The following is a 12,654-nucleotide window of genomic DNA, read 5'->3' as shown; positions in this document are numbered from 1 at the left end:
AGAAATTTATACATAGTAGGCATTTGTTATGGAGCGTGTTTGTGTGCTATTGGTTAGGGATTATCTGCCCGCCAGATGGCGCTTCGGAACAAATTGTGTTTTCCTACTATTTCGTTGAAAGTCGCAGCAACGCACAATGGCTATTAGCTAGTTTTTTTTATAAAAGAAAGGTATAGAATTCGCTGAAAATTACAAGTATTCCCAAGGCCCGGAGGGCCAAGTCCTGTATACCAATCGACTCAAGTCTACGATCTGGTATAATCTTTGCGTGTTTCTCAGCTAAACCGATCTGGTCCGAACCAATTTCAAATGAAATAGTAATGCTCAGACAGAACACTATTAATTTGTTTTTGATTCTGAGGTTTATTTTTCAAGATATGGATAATTGTGTGCGTAACGAAGATACTTTTTGCAGGTTTTACGTAAAATGTTAAAATAGACAACATAGACAAACGTTCTGTATATCATCAGAAAGCTTATGCAAATATCTTTCTAACGGGCTATAGATTATTTCAATTGGACTATTATCAAACATCATTCATGTATGAATGGGGCATGTTTCAATTGCACTTATGCTTGAAAAGTGCGATAACAGTAAACTTCACGTCACCGGTGCACTACCATCGAAAACGGCATATGATAGCGACGAATTACTGAGGTTGTTGATTTCTGGCCGGTATCCAGACTTATCCGTGGCTGGAAAATATTCCCTCCATGCTGCTCCTGTTCTGCTGCTTGCTTCCGCTGCTATTGGGAACGTGTAAACGAATGATGAAAAATTCAAACAGGCCATGTCTTATAATCGTGGCATATTTTAAACTTTACAAAAAAGGAAGTGGATCTAACAAGGAAACGAAATGCAAGCTGCGCGGATCGAAGTGTACTGGCCAATCACGACACGGATAATAATTGATTTCTGAAAATCAATTTTTCTTTATTTATGTAAGTTTTACATACTTACAAATCTAATAGAAAATTCGTAAACCATTTCTGATTGATTTGTGCAAACATTCTGTTCACCGAAAAATTTCATTTAAAATTTTTTAATATGGTTAATAACGAAAGTAACATTTCCCAAAAGTAAAAGGAAATTTTTGAAGACGAACGTTTGATCTTTATTGTATAATCAATAAAGATAAAATAAGTGTTCGAAAACAGTTATTTAAGGTCGAACTGCCAATTTCGGGGTACATACGAAAATATTTTCAACGTTAAACTGCATAACACCTGACAAAATAATTTTGCCGTAAAGAGACACAGTCTGTTTTATGTAGGAAAACTTCTTCGAATTTTTAAAACTTCAAAGAAGATTTTGGAATAATGTCATTTTAACAGTAAGTAATATTTTCATCAAACTCCCACTAAACCGTATTTCCGCATACGCCATTGACTTCAGGAAATTAGAAACATAGTTGTTCTACACTTATTCACATAAAACTTCTTCGAATACTATCTTCCCATTAAAATATTTATTATTCACTATTCCCATTCAGCCGTGTGGTATCCGATGGCGGCTGAAATCTGTCGTAGTATTTCAACAAAGAATTGACCCACTGGGTTTCTGTTCCCTATTCCGTAGGAGGCGACTAATAGCTGTGCCGTCAAATGGTAAGATAACATCGTACTCACGAGTTTCCTATCTTACGCCTCCACGTGATTCTATCGAAGACATTTGGTCGTTAGACCGGCGTCTGCTGGGTGCTATCAGCCTTCTGCTGCAGCATCAGAATGAGAGGGTGCCAACGGACGGGCCTCAAAAACCGAACCTTAAAATGTATGTCCCAATCCAAGGTGCAGAGGGATGAATGGCAGGGGGGCATCAACACTTCGAACCCCAACTCTACGTAAAACTAGTTCTGGGATCCGAAGTGTTGACAAACACCAAGCCGCGCACGGAGCCTGAGGGGCATCAAGGCGCACCCCCACAGTATTTTTGCCCTTACCCTGTCAAGCAGGGCTCTGACAGGGTTGACTTTCTTGCCCCAGCTATTCATGGGAAGAAAACAGAAAACACTAAGAACACTTGAAACATGAGTTTGGTGGAGATTGCGGCGATGGAGGTGGAAGAGGAGAAGGATTTGGCGAAAAACAAACTTGGAGAGCTGTTGAATAGTGGCTCATTGGAGGATAATGTGTCCTGCAGTTCGTCAAATTCTCAACTCTCCAGATAGAGACGAAGATCGGACAGTGACAACCTGTGGGTCGTAGGGCTCCAAGAATAAAACAAGAGGAACAGGAAACACTCGTCACTTAAGCGGAGCGACGAAGAAACGCTATGAGTGGTGCTGAGAAATGGCCACAAACCCTCTAAAGCGCTAGAGTGGGCAAAAATCCCAATGACATATTCTTTCGTGACGTTACAACGATTTGACGAATCTTCATTCGACAAATATGTTATAACTTTATCAAATGAACGCCTACATCAAAACTTATTACAGATTCAGAAAGTAGACAAAATTTCCCGAAAGATTCAATCAACATTAACTGAATATACTGGAAGAGGATTGTTTTATGACCCATAATGTAACGTGACGTTACAACGCGTCACAAATTAGAACTTTCAACATATTTCAATAAAAGTCAAATCATCAAATTCTAGTATATTCAGTTCATGTTGATTGAATCTTTCGTGAAATTTTGTCTACTTTCCGAATCTGTAATAAGTTTCGATGTTATAACATATGTCGAATGAAGATTCGTCAAATCGTTGTAAACGTCACGAAAGAATGTGTCCAATAGAGAAGGCACCATCTGAGCAATAGCATTCGATGGACACGGAGTCGCCGAACAATAGTGGGTGCAGGAAGGAACCGCAACCAAAAAAGATCAACGTTAAGGGTCCTAGACAGACACTAAAAACTGAGCAGCGCCCAACCTTCAACAAAACGACCAATTCGTACTCGATGGCCATCATTCCGGTTGGTTGCCCTGAGAATACCCTCAGCCATGAAGCTCAAGCATTACAAGACACAAGTTCAGGAAGTGCACCTACAAACAAGGGTATCTCGAAATCGCTTGTGTAGCTAAAGATACAGCTAAGTGGTCACAAAATGCCACAGCTGCGATCAATCTCTGAGAAGGCGCTTCACTGGAAGCCATTGAAGCGTCGCAGATTCTAAAACAAGCGCTTTACATCGAGCATTTCCCCGACAGCATCGACAGGTCCGATGGGAACATCCTCCGCCTGGTGCAGAATCAGAACGACAATTTCTGCATAGAATGCTGGAGGGTCGTGAAGATAACTACGGTCCTCAAAACGGTAAAGCTCCTATTGGTGGAAGATGAGACTTCAGTGAAACTGATAAGCTCCCAACACAATCAGCTGAACTACGTATTCGGAAAGGCTAGAATGTGCCAGTTGAAGGGAGCCCCGGTCTTCGCTGAACGTGGAAGTTCTAGGCAAGCATGGACTGTAAAAGCTCCTGTAGGTGACCCAACACGGACCACCTCACGACGGACTTCTGAGCATAGCAAACCTGCTGCAACGGTAATGAGTGCATCGGTGGCAGCCCGACTCACGAGCCATACACAAAGGCACCCTACCGTATGCGGCTTACGGACTGATACGCAAGGAGAAGATCGAAACCCTGTAAGGTGCGCAAACGGCAAAAGCTGTAGCAAATACTGGTCCAAAAAAGACCACTGGAACGTCGAACAGCACACAGCCTGTGACTAACCGTCGGTACAATAAAGGGGACGAAGCATTGGCCCCAAAAATCGACGGTAAAGAGACACCGAAAAAATGAGCAGCATTCGCTGCATTCAAGTGCATTTCCACCATGCAAAAGGTGCCACAAGCGTCCTTGCCCGGAGGTTCACCAAAGAGCGCGTAGACATCTCTCTTATGCAGGAGCTGTGGGTAAATAAGCACAAAATCTTTGGCTTCAATTTCTCAGCTCACAAAATACTATATTGTAACGACCAGCTAACTCCAAGAGCTGCAGTTTTGATAAACAGAGCAATTAAATTCTCTCCAATTACATAATTCGTTCAACGAGACATGCAATAACATTGGAGGCCCTGACGGCTAGTGGAAAGCAGGAGATTGTATTCGTATCTGCCCACTTCCCTGGCGATGCGGATACAGCACCACCTTCAGAAATCGATGCCCTCATAAAGTATTACAGAAACATAAACAAGCCCTTTATCATTAGATGTGATGCCAATGCACATCACACAATATGGGGCAGCACGGATATAAATACCAGAGGTGAGTACCTACTATTGTTATTGTTTTTACCTAAATGTCTCTCCACTAAGGAATAAATTAATTTAAACAAAGTGCAAAACCAGTGCAATCCACTACACCGGTGTCAATCAATCGTTAGTTTTTAGTGGGGGGGAGGGGGTCCGACAAATTGTGATATGTTGTTACATGTAGGATAAAAGGGAGTAAGCTAGAACGTTACGTAACATGTTTTTACTAAAGAAATTTTTTTTAAGAATTTGTTAGGTAATAGGGGAGGGGGTGATAGAGAAATTTGTGACAATTTGTTACATGGGGGAGGGGGGGGGTCAAATTTGAGGCAATTTTTGCGTTACGTAATTTATGAATGCTCCCTAACTACAAGAACGAAAAGACTATTTGGGTTTCTGACCAGTTTTTTATTGTTGTTGGTCAAAAAATCGTACAAAAGAAATTTAAAAAAGGTTCACATTAAAGAGCTTAAAATTACCTTAAGTTGATATGACCATGAAAATTGATCAAGTCGTTTTCTTACTATTCAAATGAACGAAATTATTTTAACGAAAAAAACAATATATTCATAATAAAGTCTTCAAAATAAAAAAAGTTTAAGCATTTAACGTGAAAACTTTTTGTTTTGCACCATGCGCAAAGATTCAGTATGATTTTGATCACTTATATGATCATCAGGATGATAAGTGAATAAATATAAGAAATATTCCAAAACAGTTTTAGATGTATTAAATAAACTTTTCAATAAACTTCACAAGATGCGGTAACACTCAACATGAGCTTTCTTATGTGACCTCGTTGATAACCTATCTCGTGATTTTTTAGTTAGTCATATACCTACCTATATGTATACAAACTATGCGGCTAACAACAAGAAAACAAGATTAACAGCCGCATGTGAATTTGAATTTCTATTGAGGTATGATCAGTCATCGCTTAGTCGCGCGAGGATCAACTGGTTTTTTTCGCTGTCTACAGCCTATTTGAGAATTTGTGTCGTTTCAAAATGAAAACAACAACCTACTTTGCCATGTTTAGCGCAATCCTCGGAGTTTCGTGCTGTTACGCTTACACCTTCCTGGCGGTGGATGCTGTGAACAAAGGTTAATGTTATTTGTTTCATCTTTGGTGGCAGAAAATAATAAGGATTTGGTATTCCAACTTCAGATTTTCCGGGAGAATGCTACGACAGTGAGACAAAAATTCACTTCAAACCTGGTGAAACCCGCCAGCGACCGAATCGATGCGAGGAGATGACGTGTGGAAGTGATTTTACGATTTCTTACTTCGGGTAACTATTCAAAGTTTTGTAAATTTCCATAGATCAGTTCATCGCATTGAGTACGCCTATACTCTAACTTGTTCTTATTGGCAAACACCGCATCTTTCAATGATTTTTGTCTGATATTTAGTACTATATAATACCATGAGTGCATGTTCTAATCTATGAAGGTTTCTGGCCGAGACGAAGATTTTTGTCGCGTCATTGCTCTATTAAAAATACCCAAGTTCGAGTGAAACAACAACAAACTTTAGGCGTGTGTGTCTTACTGATGCAAATCGAATCGGCGCCTCATTTCTAAAACGACAGTATGATAATTCGAGATGTGATTCGACACGTGAACGGTAAACAAAACGATTTGCTTATAGTAAATTATGAATCATCTTAGGTTTACTTCATCTCGTAGACCTTTTTAGGAAGCATTATTACACAGCTATGGTGAATGGTGGTATGCCTGGCGGTGTAAGGTTAATACGGTAAAAAGGAACATATTTAAAAAGAAATATTGTGGCAATACCGTGAGTGTAAGTGTAACAATATTTCCTTAAATGTTCATGGTAAAATACTAAACATGGAGCGAGTGCAGTGAATCTTCGGAGGCGGCCCATCGAAAACTTGTTATGTGGTGCATTTCAGAACTCAATTTAGCACAGTTCTTCTTCGCATCATTCCCCAGCTAATTATAGGAGCTTTTAGTATTTTTAGATTGTTGAATTTTTCGTAGCACATTGGCATCCGATTTTCGCCAAAAATAAAAATCAGTTAACATGTTATTGTGAAAATAATAATAATAATTATTATTATTATGTTGTAAAGCGCTTCCGTGTTTTCCTGGGCAATGATGTGAAGCAGAACTGTGTAAAATTTCCAAACGATTCTTCCAGGAGATTTTGAATTACTTTTATTTAGTTTTTATTTTTTATTTATTCCTAATCTACACTGTACAGACGCCTTTGAACTCTTTTTAAAACTATATATGTTTTATTAATAACTTTTATCTATTATTGGAAATGTTTGAATCAAACAAAGAAGAAATTTCGTTAACTCTGCGGAAACATCTTTCTAGTGGATTATTTAATCCATATAGAATACGATGTCTATGGATTCACAACAGATCGAATTACTCTAAGTAACGGATCGAGTCGACGCTTTCACTAGTTATTCAATGTAAGCTGTATTCGTAACGTCCGGGAGTAAGCAAGTGCCCGAAACTAATTACTTTGCATTTATTAACATTGACTTCCATTCCGTTAAGCGTGCACCCTTCTTGAATCATTCGCATTCAAGAATTTCCCAGAATTGATACGACTACAGATATAAATATAAGCGGGCACAGATGACTGCTTTACAGGACACCTGTGGGCGTCCTAAATGTGCTTGAGCGCGTGTTTTTTTATACTCACGAATGCCGAGCGATCGGAAAGATTATATTGCAACAAATTAGTCAGCCAAGTGGGACATCCTAATCGCTTTAATTTCACAATCACTATGTGCGGTACTTTGTCGAAAACTTTTTAAAAATCGATATAAATTGCATCCACCTAATGACGCTTTCGACGACGGGAAACGGCATAGAAATGTAAGCTATCACGTTGGAAGTTGTGGATCGTTTCATGACAAACCCGTGTTCATAGTCTGAGATAATGTAGGATTCAATTGCATACGTGACGTTTAAGACCAGCTTCTCGAGAACTTTGGAGAGACAGTTTAAAACTACCTATGTAACTTTCGACATTGTGAATATTTCCAGCCTTATGAGAGGGAACGATTGCTGTATCTTTCCATGCTTTTTCGTTTTCTAATCACAGTAGAAAACAGAAGCAGATTCAAAATGAACCTTCCTATTAACACAATTTCTTCTTTCTGTTCATTCCAATTAATTTCCGCAAAACATTATCAGTATAAAAACTTTTGAAGTTTTCCAACTTTTTGGCAACACTTTTTCAAAGCACGCCAATGCACTTTACTCTCACGAGCATTATTGAAAGACTTGATCAGTTTCTCTATACTATTCTGTACGCGATGTTTATTTGTACATCGATGAATTTTCAAACTTCGGAGAGAGCTTCAGAAATGAAACCGCGCTGTACCATCTTCTTATTCAACTCATCTATCGAACTGACATCCTCCACGCCACAAAACTGGCCTGATAAACACCTCGCACATTTGAAGCAAAGACTACCATTATCAGCAAGCCCAAGTCACCGTTGCCTTTGCTAATCCGGAGGAACATTGATAGTACGTATCCACTCAGCAAGACCCTCAGAGATCAAAATAACATATAGAATTCAACGAAAATAAAAGTATTTCACAACGATCCACAACCCAGATCAATTCATGGCAAACTAGCTCAGTCTAGGTCAGAAGCAGTTCCCGGATGCAACCCAACCCATCCCCTTTCCTTTTACCAAGGCCGGATACAGACAAGCGTGGATCCAAACCGTAGTTATTGGCTCCCGTACATGACGTGAAGGAATGTTCATATTTTGTGCAGTCGCTATTTCGAACCGGATTGAATTGAAATCTCTTTTCTATTCCGGACGTCAACAGCAGTTGACATCCGGGATAGAAAAGAGATTTCAATTCAATCCGATACGAAATGTGGGGTATTCAGAGTCGGTTTTTCGTCTGACTGTGTTTTAAAGCTGGCCGAGTGTAAACCGATCTACAAATACAAGATGTGTCGTGTAGTGAAAATCGAAACCCTTCTTTCTCCACATTATGTTCGCTTTGCAAGACGCGCAACACAATGACAAACATGAAGCTACACAGATCCGAAGCGTTAATATGTATTGTATAAGAATAGACTAAACGTAAAGGTTTTCATAATGTGTTTGATGTGGTTTTGTTTTCTTTCACTACATCATCCTGAATTTTATCAAATGATTACAATGTTTGAAGTCCTAATCAGGCAACCCACATTCACATATTTTTCTAAAAAAATCAATTCTTCTTCACAGATCAAAGATTTTTAGCATATTTATAATAATTTCGCGGATTTCCACAGATTTTTTGGAAATATTCTGAAATTTCACAATTTTTTTTTTGAAATTTTCACATAGATATTCACAGATTTTTCTTCTGTTTTAGACATCACAGATGGCAAAAAGATTTTTTTTACTAAAACACATTTGAATGTGACATCCATTGTCCCAATAGTCCCAAGTTTTGCTCGAACCTTCCACTAGCAGTTGGGCAAAACTATATTCAGAATTGGCATTCTATTTATATAGGATGGCGCTAAAGCCAAGTCCTTTGGTTGAAGACTATTGGGCGTTTTAATATGTTACGTACCTATTTTGTTGTTTGAATGTGAAATAAAATATAATTTAAATTAACCCCCACTGGAGCACGTTACAATGAGTGGGACACAGAGACGATTTTAATGTGTTGGTATAGCTGTTTAGGGAATTTTCTGGTGATAGTTTTAGTTTTGACCGCATTCGAGATTTTTCCTTATTGCTGTAAAGGTATTACGGTCTAGTTTTGGGTGAATTCTTATTGGCGATTTGCGGCAAAACCAAAATTAGTCATGCGACACCTATGATTCAGCTCATGAACTGGTAAAGTGATACAGTTTGCTTTTTTTCACCCGTAAGTGAGTCGTAGCTTACAACAAAAACTTAATTTTCTTCTCGGAAAAAGCTTACCACTGCCAAAATATGAATGAAACGAGTAAGAAATTTAGTTTTATTTGCAATTATTCTGAAATTACAGCCATTTGCAACTATTTGGCTCATACATTTCTTCGAAATGTATTCGGGGTATTATTGTGGTTATCAAAAATCGTTCCATAAATAAAGTTCCAACTTGAAACCGAGACCCAATCAGTACCAATGTCAAACTCCTTCATATTTTGGACTACGTAGGAGATTCAGTGAAGACTATCAGAGAGAAGGATCGGCTGTGTATGATACAAAGCTGACACTTTCCTATTAACCAGATATATTCTTTCCTCGCGTGATCCGGAGAGTTGCATGAATTTACACCATCTCATGAAGGTTCAGCTTAACTTAGGAGAAACTGGAAATGATGTTGCGGCGGCTACGATGCTCAACAAATTACATTTTGGAACAGCACACATATAGCTCTGCGAATAATATTAGAAACCACTATGTTTTACAACCTTTTCGCAAGATGTTTACTCATCATCTTATAAAATGATGGTTTTCCATCATTTTCATAAACAATTATCAACAAATTGATCGGTGAATTGGTGTTTAAAAGTTATTTTTTTACCAATGTTTACAGAAAATATATGCACTATGACAGAACAGAATCAAATCAGCAACACTTTGCTTCCAGCGCTATCTGTGAGCGGTTTCAACGTAGAATCGCCAATTGAATCACATAATATTGTCCGTGCGTTTTCAAAGAGAATACCACGATTTTTTTCACGCAGCAAAATGCGGAGCGCTATTTGGCATCCTCTTCGTCGCAACCGTGATCTAATGGGCTTGAAAAATGTAGTGGAAAAATGTGATTGTAAACAAAACATACAATATTGCTTGTGGCACTAAAAACTGGTCTTACTACTCTTCTATTACATTCATCTCATAGGCTGGTTAGTTCGACTGGTCAGTCTATGAAAGTACCATCTCTATCACTTGAAATAGGGTAAAGACTTAATTTTCGCCCCATTAGGGAGGGTGCCACACTATTCTATTAATTACGCAGTCTACAGTCGATGAAATGCACATAAATTGGCATCAGTATCCTTGCTTCGTTCCCAAGAACCAATTTAATACCAAAAATGTCCTGAGAATGGGGAAATACTTCTGTTTGAGTGTCACGAAAACTCGAATCGAATGCTCCTATTTTCGCACTACCGTATGGGCCAATGCGTTGAACAAAGATGGCAGACGCTGCTCTAACTAACGGCTTCAAATGGGTAGGGCGATAGTAGAAATAGGGCGAAAATAGTCTCCACACCCTACATGTGTTTTGACAGCTCGCAGTTTTCAGTAGCAGTTTAATCACTCGTCCAGTTTGGTGGGAAGTGCGCAATACATACTTGAATCTTTAGAAGCACCATTATTGTCTGTTTAATTGAAAATTACAGTTAACATAGCCAATTAGCACAAATCAAACCTGAGTAATACAATATTGCAACGTTTCATGATTTATTTACAATGGCGTCACTCTAGTTCGTCGCAACAAAATATTTGAAAGGAGTGTTTTCAATGATATGTGCAATACCAACGTGTCCAAACGAGCATGAAATTTGACGTATTTTTATTGTGAATTTGAACAATTGGAAACAAAATCGTGAGAAGATGCGATCATTTTAACCCTTTTCCCTGCACCCCTAGCTATGCCCCTGTTAAAATCCAGAAACTATTCCTTTACTTCACCCTTGAACATTATTGAGTTGCTGCTTCTATGGACTCAGGAACCGTCGTAGGTGGCCAAAGCGATTTTAATAAGTTTTGCATCTACTTGATATCACAATGTGACCAGTTTATAAGGAAAATTTCTGTGCGGTCGCACTCTTCAATCAGTAATTCCGGAACCGGAATCCCGATCGACACAAAATTCAATAGCAGTCGATTGGACTAAGTTTGTGCAATGCGGTCCAGCCTCCTCAGAAAGAAGAGTGACATTTTTGACACATACGCACATACAGACGACTCCCCTTTGTATTTGATGTACCAGTAAATTATCATACTAATAGCACAGAGAACAGGCATATAAGCTTGAGTAAGCTTTTCTGAAAACTCTTTTTATTAAACATTCATTACAAATCACTATCATATACACGCAGAAGCATCAGGCCTTTTTGAACAACAAAACGTTGTCTTTTAAACGACGTGTGACTGTTTCAAACTAAAATGAGCGTTTCTTGAAAGCATGTATTTGGTTTAATTCAACAAATACGTTTGCATTTTATACAGAAACATTGTTGAAACGTAATAAAATTTGTTTGATCGAACTGATTTCTTGGTTGAAAAGCAACAGAATCTTTTTTTGATCTCAACTATATTTGAGTTGTTCTCTCCTTTGGTTATTGCAATTTTTTTTGTTTCTTCGAACTTTTTATTTATCATGATTTTGATGTTTCAAACGAAATAAACAATTGAAACAATTGAAAAGCCAACAAATGAATTTGTTGGTAATTTCAAGCAATAGTATTGATTGAATCAAACCTGAATTTTGTTTGTCACTATATCAAACAAGAAAATTGTTGATTAAAAGCAAAATTTGTTTATTCTTACTAAATTTTTTTCTGCGTCCCATGGGCGAAAGACCTTTGTATACAAGTTTGCAAGCAAGTTTCGACTGGTATCACGCAGAAAAAAATAGTGAATATAAACAAATTTTGGTTTTAAATAACAATTTTCCCGTTTGATATAGTGATAAACAAGATTCAGGTTTGATTCAATCAATGGAGTTGCTTGAAATTACGAACAAATTCATTTGTTTGCTTTTCAATTCAACAAATATTTCGTTTGAAACAACAAAATCATGATAAGTTTAACCGAACAAACAAATTCGAAGAAACAAAAACAAATCTTTTGTATTAATTAAAGGAGAGAACAACTCAAATTTAGTTGAAATTAAACAAAGATTCTGTTGGTTTTTAACAAGGGGATCAGTTAGATCTAACAAATTTTATTTTGATTCAACAATGGCTCCATTTAAAATGTAAATAGATGTATTTGTTGAACAAAACCAAATGCATGTTTTCGAACAACGCCATTTCAGTTTGAAACAGTCATTCGCCACATTTTAGATTCAACTAAACGTTTTGTTGATTCAAAAAGTCCTGATTCTTCTGCGTGTAGCCGATCACTACGCCGTCTAGTTGCAAGTTGCCACTTGCTATTAAATTGCTCTATGAAAAAGTCGAAGGGTGTCAGGCATACCCTACACGCGCTGATAGAACTGGCAAGTTGATATAGATTTAAAACACCATTATAAACTTCTTTTACATAACTTCACCACTGATAACTGACATCCAAGTCAAGTTTTCAATGTGTGCAAGAAAAACAACTGTTGTTTTTATTTGACATCCGCAAGTAACAACTTTCCGCTAGCCGGCGCTATGATTGGCTATAGCAGTTTCCTTGAATGCGAACTTGGATACAATGTTTATTCACGTACGTAAAATTGAGTGTGATGTCGATTTGTAACGTATTTTTATTAGAATATTTACACAGGTTTCCCAGAAAAA

At 37.9% G+C, this 12,654-nt stretch overlaps 1 protein-coding gene across 2 annotated transcripts in view; it reads left to right on the top strand.

Moving 5' to 3' along the window:
* Positions 1–5,113: 5,113 nt before the first annotated feature.
* The window catches only part of LOC131690536 (toxin-like protein 14), a 47,465-nt gene continuing 39,924 nt past the window's right edge, over positions 5,114–12,654 (top strand). Inside the window, exons 1-2 of one of the 2 annotated variants that reach the window (XM_058976401.1) lie at positions 5,114–5,301; positions 5,366–5,489. In XM_058976401.1, coding sequence (XP_058832384.1) covers positions 5,205–5,301; positions 5,366–5,489 — 221 coding nt within the window. In that variant the 5' untranslated portion in view covers positions 5,114–5,204. The remainder of the gene's footprint in view (positions 5,302–5,365; positions 5,490–12,654) is intronic. The other variant, XM_058976400.1, reaches the window with a different exon arrangement.

The sequence above is a fragment of the Topomyia yanbarensis genome, chromosome 3 (genome assembly GCF_030247195.1).
Source record: "Topomyia yanbarensis strain Yona2022 chromosome 3, ASM3024719v1, whole genome shotgun sequence".
In the NCBI taxonomy this organism is placed as follows: Eukaryota; Metazoa; Arthropoda; class Insecta; order Diptera; family Culicidae; genus Topomyia; species Topomyia yanbarensis.
The sequence above is the reverse complement of the archived record's forward strand: the minus strand, read 5'-3'. Positions and strand labels throughout refer to the sequence as shown.